This window comes from Ptychodera flava, chromosome 21 (assembly GCF_041260155.1).
Source record: "Ptychodera flava strain L36383 chromosome 21, AS_Pfla_20210202, whole genome shotgun sequence".
Taxonomy (NCBI): Eukaryota; Metazoa; Hemichordata; class Enteropneusta; family Ptychoderidae; genus Ptychodera; species Ptychodera flava.
Window position 1 is genome coordinate 34,168,760 of NC_091948.1, and position 20,818 is coordinate 34,189,577.

The 20,818-nt window shown below is 34.1% G+C and overlaps 2 protein-coding genes across 2 annotated transcripts; one reads left to right on the forward strand and one right to left on the reverse strand.

The window, feature by feature from the left end:
* Window positions 1-4,758: 4,758 nt before the first annotated feature.
* On the reverse strand, window positions 4,759-11,262 carry LOC139122083 (leucine-rich repeat-containing protein 61-like). The gene is made up of 7 exons (XM_070687463.1): window positions 10,935-11,262; window positions 10,199-10,288; window positions 9,464-9,610; window positions 8,750-8,810; window positions 7,613-7,839; window positions 7,074-7,193; window positions 4,759-6,023 (listed from the first exon to the last, which is right to left on the reverse strand). The coding sequence occupies exons 1-7, from the start codon at window positions 10,948-10,950 to the stop codon at window positions 5,923-5,925; spliced, it is 762 nt and encodes a 253-aa protein (XP_070543564.1). The 5' UTR covers window positions 10,951-11,262; the 3' UTR covers window positions 4,759-5,922.
* Window positions 11,263-11,288: 26 nt separating this feature from the next.
* On the forward strand, window positions 11,289-20,532 carry LOC139122084 (calcium and integrin-binding family member 2-like). The gene is made up of 6 exons (XM_070687464.1): window positions 11,289-11,505; window positions 13,460-13,612; window positions 15,548-15,695; window positions 17,950-18,056; window positions 18,496-18,584; window positions 20,346-20,532. The coding sequence occupies exons 1-6, from the start codon at window positions 11,455-11,457 to the stop codon at window positions 20,365-20,367; spliced, it is 570 nt and encodes a 189-aa protein (XP_070543565.1). The 5' UTR covers window positions 11,289-11,454; the 3' UTR covers window positions 20,368-20,532.
* Window positions 20,533-20,818: the final 286 nt, after the last annotated feature.

Genomic DNA, 20,818 nt, shown 5'->3' on the forward strand with positions numbered 1-20,818 from the left:
CCTCGGTACTGTATAAGAATTCTTATACAGTACCGAGGTTCGGCCTTCGGCCTCACAGTACAGTGTCAGTCACTTCCCATCCGACGACGATCTAGGATATATTCCGTACGCCTGTGGAATTATACACGTTTCGATTTGTGATACTCTACTGCGCCATCTTGACTTTCGCGGTAGTGATGACGTAGCAGAGAATTCAGCCAATCAGAGTCACACATTCCTACATTGCTTTATACCCCATCTTGATGAGCCTCATTCGCAAGCTGTTATTGTACGGTATCGATAGTAGTAGCACAGGGTCTCCTTTAATCGCTAGCCATTAATTTCCATGAGCACTACTGAGATTTGAGTAGCAGCTGAAAAGTTTTGTTTTCTTCTTTACGTGTAAACATTTCATCAAATGACATACAGCATGTACGTTATTTGCATTACCAGTACTTTCCTTAGCAATAAAAAATCTGTAAAAGAGAAAAGTGTTAAAATTTAGATTATACAAACGTACATTATTGACAGATTTGATATTTGACAAAAATTGGCAATGCATTATCATGTAATTATCTGATTAGCTGTGATGCACTTGTAAATAACGTGTAAATAAACACAATACAATCGATCGATCAAGCAGACTACCCAGCACACGTGCGCCTGTTGGGAGCGGACAATAGCCAACTTCGCGCCCGCAAAGGGCGTTTCCTTGGGCATCGACCCTCTGTCCCTCGAAATCCGGGTGCGAAACAACAGGGAGACTACATTCGTACTTATATTATGTACGTCGTCCTAACCAAGCTTCTGTCTCACTCGATAACGTTGGAGGGGAAAGAACACCAGTGTGAATGCTTAAAGGTGAAGATAAATGGAAAGTGGCCAGGTTTGAGCTGTTTCCCCCCCCCCCCATGACAACCTTCGCTGAATAAGGGATGGACCATTGATCTTGGAAGGGGTGTCAAAAACAGAAGAAAAAAAATTCGAAGAAAAAAGTTAGGAAAAAATCTTCAGACTAGTTTGCAAAATAAATAAAAAATCAGGACGCAAAAAAATTTTAAATCTGACAGTTTACTCAGAAAAAAATTAGCACATCATGACTCACTTGGTAAAAAAAAAATTAAAATTTAAAATTATAAAAAAATATTCACGATCTGATAGTGATCTCCCGTACTTCCCAATATCTAATGGTCCGTCCCTAACATAGAAGCAAAAATATATCTCGCACCCCAATCCTTGTACAATATGCTATGTTATTGAACAAAGTTATGAGGCTTTAAATATCATAAAATTAGAGGCAGGCTGGGGCATGTTGTTGAAAGGTCCAGCAAGCGAGAGTGCCACTTTATACACAGATAGATCTTTTTTCTCGTGTCTAGTAGAGGGTTTGAATTCATTCATATAAAAATTATCAAGGAATGGGGATGTTTGAATATGATGTTTGGTTAGCTGGTAATGAGTTATCTGTTCACTTCAATATTGTGCTTTTGACTAATTTCGTTCAGTTTCTTTTTGGTAAAACCATAGATCCTAAAGAAAAACCCTCTTTCATGACTAATATCAACATAAACAACAATACCAACAACAACAACAACTAGATATCTAGGTTCCCAGTGTTGACACTGCTCAGAGATACTGGAAAGAAAGTAACTAATAATACTGTTGTTGGTGGCGGACTTCTGTTTATGGCTTAACTCGATTTACCATTGTACATTATATAACGAGCTGTCCATTATTTGAGATGCTTGTACAGCGCTTCTATCTGCCGAACATATCAACAATTTCAGGATCATTATTTCAAACATACTGTTACAGTTTTTAATACTTAAAAATTCTTTTTTTGTTGCCAACAAACCTGCAGTCTGGAATTGTTGACAAAAAGGTTTAATTTGTCTTCAAAATATAAAAATCATGATTTCCAAGAAGCAGTCCTCAATCCGTTTGCATTAGTGCTATAAAGTGACATTAAACCTTTATGGTATTTTATTCTGTTGTTCTCCTTTGAAAGTTGTGTTCAGTATATCAATTTGTTCAGAGATAAAGCTGATGGAAAACTTGCCTAGGTACTGTGTCATAAGTATACTGATTGTCTTTCGAAGTTAAAACGTCTGTTAATCTTTAAATGATTGAAGTCAATCGGTAAGAGATGAACCTTCACTCCACTATTGCATATAATGGACAGTTGCTAAAATAAAGGCCTTTCATAGAACCTGAGAAAAGGGTTGATAAAAAACTAGAATTTTGCTTTTCAATGACATATTTATCTAATATATATATTAAATTTTTGTGTATAGACTTACCGGTATGTGTCCTATTTTGCATGGATTAAAAAATGATATGGGGGGCCCGGGTCTTTCATTGTTCTGAGGAATTTCTGGGCCCCCTTCAATGATGATCAGCGTTTTCTTTTAAATCCCACTCCCGTCCATTTTTTCTCTCACTGTAGGCATTAATTGTAATTGTTTCCAAATTCATTCTGTAAAATTTGACATAACCAAAGCACAATCTTAAGGTAGTACAAATGGTAATTAACACATTGCTGTTGATGTACAGTAAAGATTGCTTTGGTTGTTTTCTAAAACACTGTTGTACCTGGCAAAATTTGGCCGCCTCAAACCTAAATGATCTAAACTGAAGGGGAGATTGCAATCTGATTAAAATCAGATGTACAGGTGGGTTGGTCCTCCTGTAAGTCACTGTTTTATGATCTTGACTTCTGTTTTGTAGTCTTTCCAAAAGTAAAAACCATACCACAATTGCACAAAAGACAGACCTTTCTCTAAATCTTATATCAGTCACTCCATTTTGTGAAGTGACTGTGATCTGATTTTACATAATTGCCAATTGAAGTATCAGCAGACAGATCTGCTACAAAATGAAAGTTTCAGTTTCAACTCAGAACATCACAGCACAATTGGAAAATACAGTTGTGGGCAACGTTCTCTGTTCATACTCAGTTAATTACCCCATTTGGTCCAATCCAAAGCAAGTGGGAATTCTCACTGCTTGAGTCAACGGTTTCTTTTTGTCGATGTTGTGAAATGGCAACCCAATGTATATATACTCAACTAGAAATCAGTACAGTCACCATGCACTGTAGAAAACCAAAGGGTTGAGGTGTGTAACTATTTTGGCACAAGGGATGGTGTCTGGTATCTGTAAGTATCTGTGTTTTAGTACATCCAATATCCATGTTATCTTATGCATTGAGAATGATTAAATGCTCAGAAAAGTTTTTTAACCCTTTGCACCCTGACCCCCTGGTACACTATGATGTCATCGAACATTTATGTCCAAGCCGGGTTCAAAGGGTTAAACTGTCATACACATTTCATTAGTACACAGACTATATAAACTGTGCTTTGGTGTTGGCACCTATTCCACGCTGTTATACACAAACTGGAAATATATTTTGCAGACATGTATACTTGCACAGAGAGTTAGTTGTCATGTTGTATCCATGGTTCAATACTTCAGTTTGTATATTCTGATACCCTGGCTAACTGGTTCTGTTCTTGAAAAGTTTGAAATACTTTCAAAAGATTCTGCATCCTATCAGACCTGAAACTTTAACTCATTAAAAAGAAATTTGTTTGCATGAAATATGCAAGTCGTCAGTTCCTTTTGAAAGAACAAAGATAGTGACTCAATCTGATTTTATAAAATTACACAACTGTGTATCAATGTTGTTCACAGGCATTTTTCACCGACTGTACTCTCTGTTCATTTTGTCCGAAATTATTTATATAAGGGAAAATAGTACATATAATAACATAATTCCTTTTTATACCCTTAAAAATGACTTTTTAAATTGCAGACTCTTTCTTTTATTGTACTGAAAAAATTATGCAGGGCAAATAAATCTGAAAATCTGACAGTTAAAAAAATGTATACCTCATCAAGTTAAAACCAGTTTTGTTTGGTAAAGTTTTGTTCGCTCTTCCCGCAATAAGTTATCAAACAACATTATTCTCAAGTAAACAAACAGTTCTCTGGAAGAAGACCTGGATATGAATAATTCAAAAGTCTGCACTGACAGAAAATTTCAATCACTGAAAGTCAAATTTTTAAAGCCATAAGTTCAAGATAGAGTAGTATTGTTTTGTAAACAAATTAAAATACACCAGTAAAAATATTGATTTTTCTCACCATTTCTCAACTTCAAAATCCAACTATCACCAAAATTCTACAGAAAAATATCTAATATTAATAAATTTGCTTTTTCCTTCATCTTCACTGTATTATCAAACAGCTTGGAATGGCAGGTATTTAATCACATCCATACAGTTCACATAATCAACTATTTGTGTGCCTATATACGCATGTATTTCATGGAAATCTTGATAGAGTAATGCTTTTATGACATTGTTTGCATTCCAGTGGTGTGGATTCACTTGTGTAGATTTGTTTGTGATTCTTCTGAGAAAGTTGATGTCAAGATGTCTACCACATTCTTTGCATCCAAAAAGTAGTGACTTGATCATGAAAATGTTTTCTCATAGTCTTTGTATGAATATTTTGGAATGTTTTTGGATGTAGTTCCGTTCTCAGATGGTCATATTTATTAAAATGATCAGGCCTGTTTTAGTGCAATGAACATTTACAGCTGTGTTATCATCAGTTACCAGATCATCCTTCCAACATAACTTCCCTGCTGTACATGTATATTTTGGAAACCTATCTTTACTCTTCAGTGTCTTTTACACAAATCAGATTGTAATCATGACTTCCAGTACATGGCATTCTCACAGACACAAGTATAACTCTGATTGCTATTAATGCTATTACTTCTGTCTTCTTTAATGTTCATTACAAACTTCTGGCACAGACAAAGATGTGATACACACATACAAAACTCAGACCCTTTGAAGCTACAAGATATGCATGCCATTCAGTTGATGGCTACTCTATTAAAATAAAAACCTTGGCATACAGTACAGCAAAGTTTGATTTGACATATAGTGTTTCATTTATCAACAATGTTTGTATTCAATGATGTCATATTTTCATCATATGCAAATTTCACAAAATAAGTACACTGTACCTTTTGATGAGACTAGAAATTGTGGTTCTAATAAAATGAATTTTCAGAGTCTTCCTATCTTAAACTTATCAATAGATATGAACTGATAATTTGATATGTTTCTGTGATTTAAATTATCATATTTTGACGTATGAATTCTGAAAATATACATAAACTTGCATTAACTGTAAAAATAAAAATATGAATAATATTGATACAAGCTGACAATGGCAGCACATGAAAGAATTGTAAATCTATGCTATATATCGTACTTGCAGAAATTATACATTAAAATTCCACAAATTATACAGTACTGTGAAGTGAAAAAAAGTGATGTATTCATGTATGCAAATCTACCAATATAAACATAACACACTGATAAAAACACTTGTAGCACGTGATGGCATTAAAGTGAAGAAATATAATGTTGTGAAGAAATCCTGGCTGTTGACTTCATATTGAATGATCATACTACAGTGATACAATTTCACTTCAGGACAGTTTATTCAAAGCTGGTGACTAACTGTTCTGAAGGGTATATACCATACAATCATGTCACAGATAGTTCTATGAGATGTTGCCATAGAAACAGCTGACTCAAAGTATTGTATCACTGGCCAATGATACATGCATGACACATAGTGTACATGTAGGAGAGGGGACATATACTGACATTGAGTTGATAATGTTTATGTACTTTATAGATCAGATATTATTCTGTGCTTCTATTAAATCACATATGAATGTGAAATTCATAATGGAAAGCTAGTCTTTGATCTACCGTATGTCATGTGAGAAGAAACACAAAATACTTAGTTTTCAGTTTCTGTCTCATTGCAGTGATTAGTTGATAATAATCCAGACTTGGTTCTTCAATAGCAAAGACTTTCTTTTCAAAGTTAGGGGGTTTACTTCAGTAACTAACTCTCATGATTTGTACCATTATTTTGTAAATGTGCATGTGCTCTTTCTGTAGCATCATCGGCTTGCTTGTGAAGTTTTCGGCATTCAGCAAGTACATCTGATGAGAAAATGACCAGAACATATATAAGCACAATGAAACCAAACAATAGAGGCAAACATATTCATTCAATGGATAAATTACACATACACATATCCAAACCTAAAAGTCCATACCTTGCCTGTTTTTTGCGTATCTGATGGTGTTAAACAATATTCAATAATAATAACCAAAACATCATCACAAAGTATCAAATTCTGCAGTATTGTGTTTTAATGATAAATCAGTGCAAACTTAACAGCAGTTACTGCTCCGAAAAAATCTCAATTCATATTTGCTGCTTATTGGTCATGTGGCATCACTTCATTTGTGGTTCCAATTGTTAAAGGGACAAAGTCGTTCTTTTTTTACCTTTTTCTATGAATTTTGTTTGATTTGAAAAGTAGTTTGTGTTGTTTGACTTATTGAAACGTGCTGAAATACTGGTTAACTGTGCACAACCTCAACTCTGCTTGCAGCCAGACAAGATTAAACATTGAGTGAAACATTTAACAGTCTGTAACAAAATATCTATTTCTCTTCACAAACCTCACCATGCATGGCTGAACACTCTTACATAAATTTTGTCCTCATGCAAAATTGTGTAATGAAATCTTAATTGTCCATGCCTTTTATATAGATAAAGATAGCAGCTTTCAATTACATTGTGGCAATGTTTATTTGTCATATAAAACCAAGTCGGATGAGAAAATACTCATTTTGTCCAGAGGTCTCAAATATAATGATCTGTTTACATTAAGGAAAGGTGTAATTTTTGACACTTTTGCAGTTATGTGCTGTCATCATTTTATACAAGGTGTGACTTTATGCAAGTATTAGTGATACTTTGTCAATATCTTATCTGATATTATGGAATAGATAGTTTTTGTAAACCTTGATTGCATAGTCCTATAGGCCTACCAAGGCTTGACCTTGCCATCCAATTGTCTTGGTCTACAAAAGCCATCAAGTCAAGATAATGATTATGGTAAAGTAAAATTAATAGCAAAGTTTGAGTACTTGATAATATTGATAAATATGGTAAAGGATTATGGGAAAACCTCTCTTTACCTTGTAGCTGTTTCTCAGCTTCTCTAACAGCTGTGTTATCTGCTGGCTTAATATCCCAGAATCCTTCGGCAATAATGGGAGCTGGTATTTGACACTCTTTGATTGGTCCATCTCTCGGTGCTAAAATTAAATCCAAAGAATAATATAACCACAGTATTATAACAAAGTGGTAACCATGGATTCTTGATTATAGATTGCAAGATTCTAGTATTTGGTTATAAATACTGCATCAATGAAAGAAAATCTGACTGTCCACTCCCAGTTCAAATCTGTACCAATCCTGGATATTCAAAGGAAAGTTTTTTGAAGAACAGAAAGAAAACATCAATTTTTTTCTTCTTTTTTTTTGTATTACAAGGACAGCTTCCAATGGAAAAGTGATAAACACAAAATTATTCTGAAAGATTGACCATGTTTCCCCCATGGGCATATTATTATAAACAGTATATCAGCACCTACATAACATCAATGGATCAATCTAAATGGAATGTCTTAACTATCAAATGATCACTTTGTACTGGATTCAAGTAGACACTTACAATTGGACTGGATGGCAATATCCAATTCTTGACAGATTCTAAAAAGTTCACTACCACGACCAGAGACTCTCTCTCCATCAAGAGTTTTCAGTCTGGGAAACATTACCATAACTGTATGTTTGTATGAAGTACTGTGACAAACTGGATTGGTGAGATGGTTTACACTGTCCACAAGGCGTAAACTTTCCAAATCTTCCAAGTGAGTAAGACATCGTAGGCTATCAGTGCTGTGAAGATGAAAGAAATAGAAATAACAAACATGTATAGATCAGATCATTCACGCTTTTGCCTTGATGATGAAAAGATCCTAACATTTTATAACATTTGAATACTGAAAAATTTGACACTTAATTTTGAAGGATGATTAAAGTCTATGGAAATTTGCAAATTTATCTGAGATAATTGTAAGTTGATATACTTATTGAAATTAATGAGAATAGACGAAAGCATTGTATGACCTTAATGATTAATATGACATCACCAATTATACCCTTCCAGGATAATTGTTAACTTCAGGGTTGCTTTCAAACTTGTAAGTGTCAGTCACTTTTGCCAGAATTTTGAATTGTTTTTACATTTAATGTTACTATTAGCAAGATTCATGTTTTTTCACAAACAGGGTTTCTTGTAAAAATCAAATGAAATGCTCCATTTACTACAGCTAATGCTTCACTCATGATTCTAATTTACAATTCAGTTCGGCATCATCTTGTACATTTGTCCACATATCAATACATCTGATTTGGAGATGTACCAGTATGTTTGATATTTTATCAGTCATAGTGCTGATTGCAAATGACGTCATTTTCTCTCATTAATATGCATAAATAAATATTTGTCTGCATTTTCTGCATAAACGGCCAAAATAAAACCTGCTAGTGAATTTATGGTTCAGACTACAAGCTGTGACAACAGCCGCCCATACAACAAAGTTTGTCCGAATTTTAGGCAGCATTGTCCGATGTCACGTGCATGCAGCTATATTTAGTAACAAACCTGAAATCATGATCAATGCTATTTCATTCATATTCTCTTTTCAAGTGTAATAACCTGGAATTTCACATTGTGTTGATGGAAAGTCTGATCATGATGATATCTTGCTAGATCAACATTTCATGAAAACTATACTGTACGTACCTCCCGATTAGATTTCCAGCAATATTCAGAGATAGCAAACTCTCTAGTTCCTTCAGTGGTTCTGTTCAAAATAGTTGGAGTAGACATAAATCACTAATAATGTAAAGCATTTTCAATGTAAAAACTATTGAATTTACTTGTAAATGACTGCAGCCTTACCTGTGCTACACTTTATTTTATTCATTTGATCACAACAACCCCATGCTTTGAATGGATTAAAATGCAGCCATCCTATTTCTGAAAACTTTACACAAGCTACGATGATCTCCAAAACTTTGCAGACTATTATTTTAACTACATATTGATGTACATCACAAAACCTGTATGGCCCTGATATGGATTTCACAGACCTTTAGTCGTAGGGCGTCCTAGCCCTCACATAATCAGACCCTTCCAGCGTACAACCTCTGCAGTTGGCAAAATCCAAATCAAGGCTGTAAAGATTATCCCTGTCTTAATGCTTTGAATATTCAATAGCTTTGAGTATTCGATAGATTTATACCAAGATTACTAATGACATACCGTCATTCAAATTCAAATGATTTACTTTTCGATCCTTTAATTCAATAAAATATCAACAGCTGATAGTTCGACAAAGTAGAAAACAACTTGAAAATTTTAATCTTTCATTAGAAATATTGTAAATATAATAGAAACTGCAGTGTATATGTTTGACTATTGACAGATTAACAATTATTCTAGATAGGCTCTTACCCAGTGATGCAATCCTATTGGCTGCTAGGTTCAAATGTGTCAATTGCTTTAGAGTGGCCAATGCTTGGAGTCTGGAAATGTCATTGTAAGAAAGATCCAATGTCTGAAGATTTGTGCACTCACCAAGACAACCAAGATCATCAATGCCTGAAAACACCACATAGATACATGTACCAACACAAATTAGTTATCATCCACCCTTATACAATAGCAAACATTAAATTCTTTTATACAGTGATGTCATGTACATGTATATCAAACAGGTTGAATAACTTTGATCAAATAAAACTGATTTTTGGAAGTCTGTACTTGCAATTTTATTTAAGGTCAATGAACAAAAGCATAGACAAGTAACATAAATGTCAGATAATTGTAATCAAACAACAACAATAAACAAGATAGACATTAGTATTGTTTACAAAGTAAACATGAAAACTGCAACAACTGGGATTTGCAAGCCAAATTTTGCTACATAATGAGCAATACAGATAGCATGATATACCTCACATTTATCCAAGAAACAGATATTTTTTAAGATTACCCCACATTTCATATTCTGCATAAAGTTGTATCTTATATTTATTTATATATATATATATATATATATATATATATATATTATTTTTTGATAAGTATCCTTTTCTTATTTTTGTAGTATTAGTTCTTGACTATGTTCACCTTTGAGGGAATAACGTCAATAAAGTTATCAAAGTTATTACTTTGTTTAATAGTTACCTTGTCTTCTTAAAATCAAAAATGGAATACTTCCAAGGTCAAATTCACCACTCTTCGTCTTCAACATTTGTCTAGTGATACGGCCATTCTCTGTTTGGGAATAAAAATATCAAACTGTATATGCGCACTCTTATAACTTAATAATATACAATCATGATGCATTGAGCAGGTCCTTGTGAAACTCCTGCCTGCCATAATTTCCAAAAGAAAACTTGCATTTGCACACAGTTTTACCAAATGTCAAGAATGACCCATTACTTTCCATCAAACTCTTGACTTCCAGGTAAGATATGAAAACTAATTTAAGACCTGTGTGGGATTTTTGAAAGTACAAACTTATTGGGTCAATAAACAATGCAATTTCTATATACTTAATGTCTTTCCATCATAGACTCACTCCCCGTTCGTCTAGATAGTGGAAGTAGTAGCTGCGACTACGCGTCCATGGGCTGAGTATTTCCTCTCCCGGAGTCTTGTTGCTATGGTTACATAGCATATCGACGGACTCGGACGCCACCTTATCGAAATTACCATAGATAAATATACAAATTGGGTAGATGGATGTCTTTCACCAATATTTGCGACAGTTACTCAGCGAAATGGGTTGGCGAATTAGATGGTGTACAGCCGTACGCTAAGAAGGTGTACGTTTTGTGTAAACAAACAGGTGTCACATCGATTCAAGAGGACGCAGGAAACCCGATTTTACGCCGAATTAATCTTCGTCGTGACTTACCTGGAGCACCAGCCATGTTTTCAATGAGCTAAACAACAATTTTTGCCATAAAATGAATTTATAGGACTCCCGTTGGAGTCATGATGCTTGAAAAGTTGCGGACGCGAACGCGAGTCGGGTAAGCAAGGCCTGAGCTCAGTTTCAAATTTACCACTATGCATGAACGTTTTACGACAGAAAAATTTATCCAAAAAGCATCCTTGATCGCCTCTTGAGTCATAGTCTAAAGAATGGTTAAACTAAATTAAATGTATTATGAAGAGTAGTCGAAACTATAAAGCAGAAAATAGAGTTTGTGAATGTACTTTTCTCATAAGCTGTATTTTTTACGACTGCCGTTAAAGGGTATGACCTATCTGGTGGGATGGGAGTGATTCAATAGTTCGTTTGACACATCGTGACAGTACACAGAGCAACAGGTTTGCGTTACCGTGTTTATCAGTAGAGCAACTCTGACATGGCCTAATGTGTCCTTTCATTATGTTCGACTACGACGATTCTGTAATTTTGATGTAAAATCATGGGAAATAAAGAGTCCATTTTTACCGAAGAACAGCTGGAAACGTACCAGGTAAGTTTCGACTGGCGTAACCCAATGCAAGTGATGAATGGCTAATATACAATGACACATTTGATATAATAATGCGCTTTTTTCTATTTTTTTAATATAAAGCAAACTCAAAACGCCACCGTCTGTTTTAACCGGGAGCAGCGAACCATTTTCAGACAATCACCCTTTCAACATGTATATCGATCATCATATCTAGTATCATAAATGTTGTTGTTTTTCCTTCATAAACTTCTACTAGATAATATGTTGTCAGCGCAGTCTAGAATGTGGCAGCTTTATAAAGCCTAGTGACATATTATATTTTGACAGATACTCGGAATAGAATAGAATAAATGCAGTTACGTAAATTGAACCAATGACACTTTCATTTTATTATTAATTTTGGTTGTCATTGATAATATTGTTGTTTTCATATTATATATTATGCGGCAGTCAATGTCAACCCCTACCCCCACCTCGGGGCATAGTGGGGGATTTGGAAATTAGTCTCATGATATTTGTCAAATGCCCCACCCCTGGGGTAAGACAGTCTGAAAAATCCCCACCTAAACAAGTAAATCCCCCACATTTCCCCCACCCCAATGGGTGAGGCATTCATAAATTCTGCTCTTGTCCGTGAAAGTGTCTATGGGGATCAAGGCAATAGCGCTGTTCACAGTTACAGGTTTGTTACTATATATGGCTGCATGCGTGCGACATTAGACGCTGCTGCTTGAAATGTTGACAAATTTTTTTATGTTGCTCGCATAGCTTGTACTCTGAGTCTTGAATACATCTCTAAGTATTCATTGTTACAGTAGCAGTCACCTACTAAGATGTATTTTCATCATTCTTGCATGCGTAATTTTCAAAAGCTTAATCTAAAAATGTGGACAAACATTTATTTTTGCATATTAATGAGAGAACAATGACTTGAACTGAACAGCCCTATTGCCTCACCCCCTCAGGCCTAACACGGTCTAATTTTCCAAATCTGTCCTGTATCGCCCAAGGTTGGGTCCCTCGGGGATTACATTGACAGCTTCATCAAGCTCATGACTTTAATATTAAGCTAAATCTCGTGTTGGTCTTTGTCATGTTTTCCAGTTCCACAAATAGATATGATTATTCACGATATAGGTTTCATTTGTGCATCTGATAATTGTATGGTAGATATTGTTTGGTTACTATAGTAACTGTGAAGAATTAACTTTCATTGGAGCATTAGGCATTTTATTAATTATTAATGTTTTAATTATTGAAATTTAGGACACAAATTGATGTTGTCAATTAAAACACAACAGGGACAGATCAATGGAATGAATTATGAGAAGAGAGACAGACGTTCATCTGTATGTTGCAGTTTGTTTCTAACAGTAATTTGTACATGCTGAAAGCTGCAACAGGTTGCAAAATATATAGAGGTGTATGAATCATTTGATACTATTGAGCTAGGCTTATCAGTTGTATCATATTCTGCATAACTATTGTCATGGAAATGGTGATAAAATACAAAATTATTTCAGATATTCTGTGTACTGTTTGTAACACCTTCACTCCGTTTACCAACAAATTACAAATGGTTTAATATGTTTGAAGTATCATATTATACAGTTAGAAATTGGTTATAGAATGACACACATTCTGTCATTCGTGTAAACTTGCATATTTTCTGCCTCGGTAATATATTTATATTTTATTATTTATCAATGTAATCTAATTATTATCTCCCACTTATTTGCAATACCAGCATGTACAATTTCATACCTTTTGACTTAGCATTTATTCATATATTTATTTGTGAAATCATACATTCCTGCATCTAGCCATTCACTTATGGGTCAAAACAAATGTATTACTCCTAATTCCACTGATGAGAAATATACCTTTATGTTCTGATAGCATTAAACAAACACAATAATATTAAATATTAGAACATAAAATCATGATATTCTTGTAATTTCAATCATTTCAGGACTGTACTTTCTTCACAAGGAAAGAGATCCTGACTCTCTACAAACGTTTCCACAGTTTAAGTCCGGAATTGGTTCCTACTGATATGAAAAATGAGGAAGAGTACCTGGTAAAGATTCCATATGAAGATATAGTCATCATGCCTGAACTCAGGGTAAATATTGATACAATACTCAACCTCATTCTATGAGGGTTTTTTTGCTCACTTTCATATTATGGTAGGTAGAGAGAGAGAGAGAGAGAGAGAGAGAGAGAGAGAGAGAGAGAGAGAGTGTACTGGTTAACATGATTCACATCACTCTTCTGTATATTAGCTGTTCTTTGAACATTTGACTGTTTGACTCTTTCTCGTTGTGTCTCTTTCCGTTACTTACAGCACAGTCACCAAAGCAAAACCATTGAAGTGTGTCAAACAAGAAATTCACTTTGTGTGGCCGAAAACTAATATTGATAATGCTGTCCGTTTCATTACTGATTAGAACTGTATTTGATCACTTTCTCTTCTCAAATTCATTATGAATGATCTGTACGCCAAATATGCAAAGACTGTATAAACTGGTCAACAGTGACAGATGTATCGTGTATGTTCTAGTGGAAGTAAAGATCAATATCTTATTATATTCAAAGAGTGAAATATCATTGATGAATATGTTGTTTATTTTACAGAAGTTGTTAATACAAATTTTGTAAATTTTTACCGCAAAGGTTTAAACTTTTATACATATTTAATGTAATAAAAATGTTAGTTGAACATATTTCTAGTGTCAGGGAAGCAAATAGTCTAGGTAGCATTATTGACAGTCAAAATAAAAAACCTGTAGTTTTCATTAATGTTGCTTTGTTGCTACAGTGAATTTTATGTGAACTCTTTTGATGTGAGTTTTAAAAATCTAATTTGACAGAGCATTCTAGGAATGGATGATTCTTAAAGGACCAGTAACTGTAACCCTTGATGATTTTCCTCTTTGTTTGCCTTGTGAGTATTTAGCTTGTCAACATGGCTTATATATGTGTAAAATGCATTGGTATTGTTTTTATTTGAATTCTCCTCTGGACCAGCTTTCATTTGTCAACGATAACAATTACAATCTATACATGTACAGGCTGAGTTGACAAGCTGAATAGTGTGTGTGTGTGTGTGTGTGTGTGTGTGTGTGTGTGTGTCGCTTTAATCACAGTCCCTCCACTAGTTGACATTAAAAACAAAATTAGTGAAAAAATCATCAGAAGCTACTGTACTAGCCTCTTACAGCAACAGTGTTTCATTTTTGTAAAAATGAAAGTTTCATTCACAGTGACCAAAAGACAGACCCTGTTGATACAAAAGACAGGCCCTGTTGATACAAAAGACAGGCCCTGTTGATACAAATGAGAAATTTACATTTTTCTATATTCATAGTCATGCAGTATTTTAGTTTTTTACCAACCAGTTTGATAACGTTAAATTGATATAAATGCTTGTTTGCTGAGATCAATGATGACTTAATAACTTGTCAGCGGATGGTGTACCTTACAAATTTTAATAAGTCTCACCAAAGTTTGGATTAGGGATCCATGTGCATCCAAACATCAATGGTGTCACTTTTTAATCTGATCCTAATATTTGAAATTTTCAACTGGTTGTTTGCTGGTTGAGACAAATATTACTGAAGAATCCCCATAATCATTAATTAAAGCAACATAATATCATTATTTTGTGTGCGCATGCACACACACAACACAATTGCTATTTTGCTCCTGATTTCTCCTCAAGGTATTTATAGACTATGGAGCAGACTTATGTGTTTGGTTTTACCGTAGTATCATAGGCAGTGTGGTACTGCCTATGATAAAACCACAGATGTGCCACTGTCTGTGGTAAAACCATAGACAGTGGCACTGTCTATGATAAAACAATAGACAGTGCCATTGTCTATGGTTTAATATAGACAATGGCACTGTCTATGATAAAACAATAGACAGTGCCATTCTCTATGGTTTAATATAGACAATTGTACTGTTTATGGTTTGACATACAATTTGCAAAATAACAATGAATTTCGTCAATGTATTTCCTCAATTAAGTAATAATGTTGTTTTCCTTTGAAAGGAAAATCCGTTCCGGAGAAGAATATGTGAAATATTCTCTGAAGAAGGTGATGGTAACTTAACGTTTGATGATTTCCTTGATATGATGTCTGTATTCAGTGATTCTGCCAGCTCTGAATTGAAAACATTCTATGCCTTTCACATCTATGGTAAGTACAAACGGTATGTAAACCAGGATATTCTGGAAAACATTTTAACAATCACTGATGCAAACCAATACACAGAGTCACTGGTCTGGTAGTTGTGGTATTTCAGACAGTGTACGATATATCAGGTTTATGCATTGTCACCATTGATAATGAGTAATTATCGGTTGATTTTTGTACCCAAACACTGTTTATAAATACACTCATGTAAATGAGATGATTTATAGGCAATTGAAATGTGATTGGCTATTGATGGAGTTGATTCAGACCTAGGCTATCATTAACATTCAAAATGGCTAGTCTGGTAAAATGCACATGCACTTTGTATTAGTGACAGTTAATGAGTTATTCAAGTTTTACACAGAGATAAAGCTGAGAAAAACCATCCCCTTTAATGTTTTAGTGCTTGTCTTCATAGACCCTTTTTGGAGGGTCTATATTGTCTTCTATTTCTGGATTGAAATGAGGTAATCACCTAATCAGGAGATGCCAATCACATTAGTGATTGTATGGTTAATCTAAATCTGTCTGGTCCTCTAACAGTAATATTCCATGTTATGCTACAACTTGCTGATTAGTAATGTACTATTTTGCTAAATATTGATCAATGGTTCTTTTGTGGAGAAATAGCACAAAATCTTTGCCAGCTAATATTTGAAGTAGAGAGTTGGGTACATACAGGATGAGAGTTTGATCCATACAGGATGAGAGTTGGGTTTGTACAGGATGATAGACTAAGTTTGGTTTGTACAGGATGAAAGTTGGGTCGGTAAAGGATCAGAGTTAGGTCCATAAGGGATGAGAGCTGGGTCAGTATAGGATGATATTAAATATTTACCAGTCCTAATTCATGTAGCCTAGCATACCTCTGGATGGATGTCAGTGAAAAAATAGATCAACAAGTGGTTTGCATAAAAAAACTATGTGTTCCCTCATATTGCTCAACTGAAAAAAGCCAGGGGAACATAATTGTCAGACATAAAATGATGAACGATTTTGTTTGTAAGATAAATAAATATTCTGATTAAAATTTTACCATATCATGAACCTGATTAGATGTACTTCACTATTTCGTTTCTTATGATGCTTATAATGATGAATATTTTGATGTTTGGCCTTACTTCTTTGCAAGGAATTAAGTGTTTATCATTTACCATATGTACAGGTACTACCTTTTCTATTGTTTTCTATCATCTTACAGTGTCTTTGAAATAGTGGTAAATCATATATTTACCGTTTACACTGTTTGACAATCATTGAAGCCCAAGAGTGGTGTCTGTTACATTCTCTTCATGGATTTACTTTCAAACTGAGCTTATGTCCACGTTACGGTACTCGCTTAGATATAACCTTGTTGCTAGGTGTCAGTCATACAAATGTATAATATGGGTGACTATCCAGTATTCCATTTGTAAACTTTTTGATACTTTGAACTTTCTCTTACAGATTACAAGGCTTTCAGCCAGTTGCTTTTATATAAATATTGTTTTGCAAGGCCATTCAAGATTGTTAGAGTTTGCATGAAACATTCATAATATGTCAAAAGCATTCATAATTTGTCAAAAGCTTTGGAATAACACATGACAGTGTTTAGGGCTTTTCCCATTTTATGAGGTAATTAGCATAATTAAATTTTTGGTTGATAGATATTTTTGGTCAGCCCATGTTTTGCAAAGCTTTGCGCCGTATAGTTTTCATATTTGTTTCTTCATATCATTAACTCTACATTCTGTGAATTATTACAGACTGGATAGAACTAAAATAATTTTTGTTATTGTTTCCTTCAAAAAATTACAGTGGGATAGTCTCAGATGCTACTGATCACTCGTATTACACTCTTTTCAGAATTTATAACTTTAGAAATATACTTTTGTTGCAATACCAAAAAAATTGAGCTGAAATTACAATTTCATAGATATTTCTACATTATGTTCATGTTCAATGAAATAAGACAAAAGCATTGCAGTATGTGTATTGCAGCTGTTAGGTGACAAAAATACAGTACCTGCTATGACAGAGTCAAAGTGAACGTTGAAATTTTAATGTTTCTAATGTTTACTATATGCCTGCTATTTAAGCAAGACACACTAGCACTACTGTGACAGTTCCTAGCATCTTTCTTCAAGACACATAGATAGTCTTATTTAAAGGATGTGATATTGTACAAATGATAGAAATGGAAAAAGACTATGCGTTTAGGGTACAAAGACTGGTGGTTTTTCTGATTTCTAATGTTTTAAGTTAATTTTCATTGCAGATTTTGACAATGACAAATTCTTGGGTCAATACGATTTGATACAAACCTTGAAATGCATCTGCAGAGAGGAATTGAAGTCAGAAGAAGTAGATTTCATTGTTGATCAGGTATTCTGTCTAACTCTGATGATTATTATATTTTTATATTTGACTGTTTGATTACCAGAGAGTGCTGAAGTTATGCCACACCAACCAACCAATCAGGCATTTCACACACTGTATATTTGTCGTGTAGAGCTGATTATTTGTTTTGTGTACATGTATTTATTCTTTTCATCAGCAGTGTTTTGTAACGCCAGTACAACAATATTAATTAATCCATGTTCTAAATGATCCTATGAAATATGAATATAAGATCACCCTCTACAAACCCACGTATGTATAAACTCATATGGGAATACACATACTTCTATGTGCGTTTGTGCACATGGGTTTGTTTGTACTGTGTCCATTTGAATCCAGGTTGGACATATTGCAATGCTGCCTTCAAAGGGAACACAGCAGTGTTGCAGACACTTAAATTCCACATTGTATTTCTTCTCACCAGGTGTTAAAAGAGGCAGACTTAGACCAGGATGGTAAATTGTCTTACATGGAATTTGAACATGTCATTTCAAGAACTCCAGACTTCCTAAGGTAGGTAGTTTTGCTGTAAACTGCATGTAAGTTGGCTGGATCATTTCAAAACGTGTGTCTGCTTTCAGACAGAAAAACCAGCTGTCATTGATGTTTATATAAATAGGAAAGACCGGATGCAGACCATCAATGATAAAGCGGTTTTATAAATGTACAATGAGACATATTGCCAATAGGATGTGTTCATGATATATGCTGAATGTCAAAATATTACCACCACATACCTATAAGAAAATTCTCTGTAACTTGTTGAAATATTAATATTTACAATAAATACAGCTTATGTGCCTGTCTAAATCTTAAAGTGTGCCAACACTATGTTATACCAATGTAGGTATCCTCTTCACACAAAAAAACAACTCTATTATTATTAGCTAGGTTCACACAAACTGTGTTCACATAAAATTCTGAATGCAAGTTTTGTGAAAGATGATCGTCTTCAATTTCTTTGTTCACTTGGTTCCAAGATGACAAATAGCTCATGGAAAGTATTGTCTATCAATAATGAGAAAGGAATTTGTGTATGCACATAATATTTTCAAAAGCCTGTATAGATAAGTATTTATAAACATACATTTAGCAAACCAAAAAATTAAGTAAGAAGCCTGGTGGTAGATCAGAATTTGGTTGAGAACTTTGGATTTGAAAACAGCAACACAATTTATGAGAAATAATATGTTGATTGTCTATTTCAGTTTCAATTTTAACGTTCATCCAAGTCGTAAGATGTTACTTGAAATGTAACTTCTGTACTAACAGTCAAAAACAAAATAATTTTTAAAGTCCAATTATTTAGTATACCGGTATCTGTAGGTTATGTTATCAATATATCTATGTTATACCGGTACGTTTGCTATAATTAACTGCACTGTGGTGAAAGTGACACATTATCATGGCATCAGATGTTGATTTCCTGAAAACAAGTGCACAAAATATTTACATGTAAACAGCAGTGAATGAGTAATAGTAAAGCTAGAAGTTTGACCTGTCATAGTATTGAAGTCTGCGGTTCATGTGACTCACTTAATATGACTTGGTTTATAAATTTCATACTTTGTGTAGATCAGTGATATGATGTATCAATGTTTTATCCCATGATAGCATGTATCAGATGTTCACAATTTTTACAATTTATATATCAATAATTTTTTTCTTTGAAAAGATGAAATATGAAGCCATACTATTTTGTTATTCATTAGTCAATCACTGGATCACAGTTTGTGCCACTGTGTATTCAATTGCCTTTCAAATTTCAGATCACTGTATTCCAGTATCAGGAGTATTCAATGGCAGTCTGTGGTGATGAATGTGTCAATTCATAACATAAAGACAATTGCGAGAAAATTATTGTTGAGTTCATATGAAAATATACTATGCAAATGCAGATTGCTGGTATCTGGTGAAATCCTAAACAGTTTTATGGAAAAAATATAGGACCAATAACAAAGAGATATTAACTACCGGCATATCTACGGTTACCAAGCTTAGTATGTGAACCCATAGAGATCATTGGAAACACATAGAACGGAGACATAGCAGTGAAAGACGTAATCAGATCTTTTCATACATAAATAGCATTGTTATGGATAGATTTGGTAATATCTCTTGTCTTTGAACCCATTAGCCTACAAAGTTTTCACGCATAAAAATACCGTGTAGGTTCATGAAATGTGTGTTTTACAAAGACAGAACTACTTGTTTGCTGTTCTGGCCATTGAGCCATGCAGTTCTAAATTATTTTTATTATCATTTTTTGAACAGTTTATTTCACATTAGAGTGTAACCAGAAGACCATGAGATGAACTGTTCACTGACTGGTACATAGTGGTATCATCATCGTTGGATATGTAATTCTATCATGAATTAGTAGCTTGCCTGTTAACAAAAGACTGAATGCTCATCAAAAGATATTCTTTCAACATAAACTCGTTAGATAGTACTTAATATATAAACCACTGATGCACCAACAACTTCCCTCCATAGAGCCCTATGGCTGTACTGCACTACAGAAATGAATACACTAGGCTGTTTATAGTCCGTCAAGGAAGATCAACACTTTTTAAACAGTTTTTCAGTGTAATATCACATTTAAGTCTAAGTGTGGTTAAATCTGCCAAATATGTTCTTGACAATACTGACCTACTAGTAGTATACTAAAGCCCACGTTGCACAATGTTGGTGATGCAGTCAGTCAAACTGTCATGTGTACACAATAATCCCAAAGGGATATCATA

Excerpts from the sequence above, each read along its gene's own strand:
- LOC139122083 (XM_070687463.1), bottom strand. Across the intron at positions 9,611-10,198 it reads TTTGATTTTAAGAAGACAAG|GCATTGATGATCTTGGTTGT; the intron begins GTAACTATTAAA and ends TGGTGTTTTCAG. Across the intron at positions 6,024-7,073 it reads AGCTGAGAAACAGCTACAAG|ATGTACTTGCTGAATGCCGA; the intron begins GTAAAGAGAGGT and ends TTTTCTCATCAG.
- LOC139122084 (XM_070687464.1), top strand. The coding sequence starts at position 11,455 with ATGGGAAATAAAGAGTCCATTTTTACCGAAGAACAGCTGGAAACGTAC. Across the intron at positions 18,057-18,495 it reads TAGATTTCATTGTTGATCAG|GTGTTAAAAGAGGCAGACTT; the intron begins GTATTCTGTCTA and ends TCTTCTCACCAG. Across the intron at positions 18,585-20,345 it reads AGAACTCCAGACTTCCTAAG|TTTATTTCACATTAGAGTGT; the intron begins GTAGGTAGTTTT and ends TTTTTTGAACAG.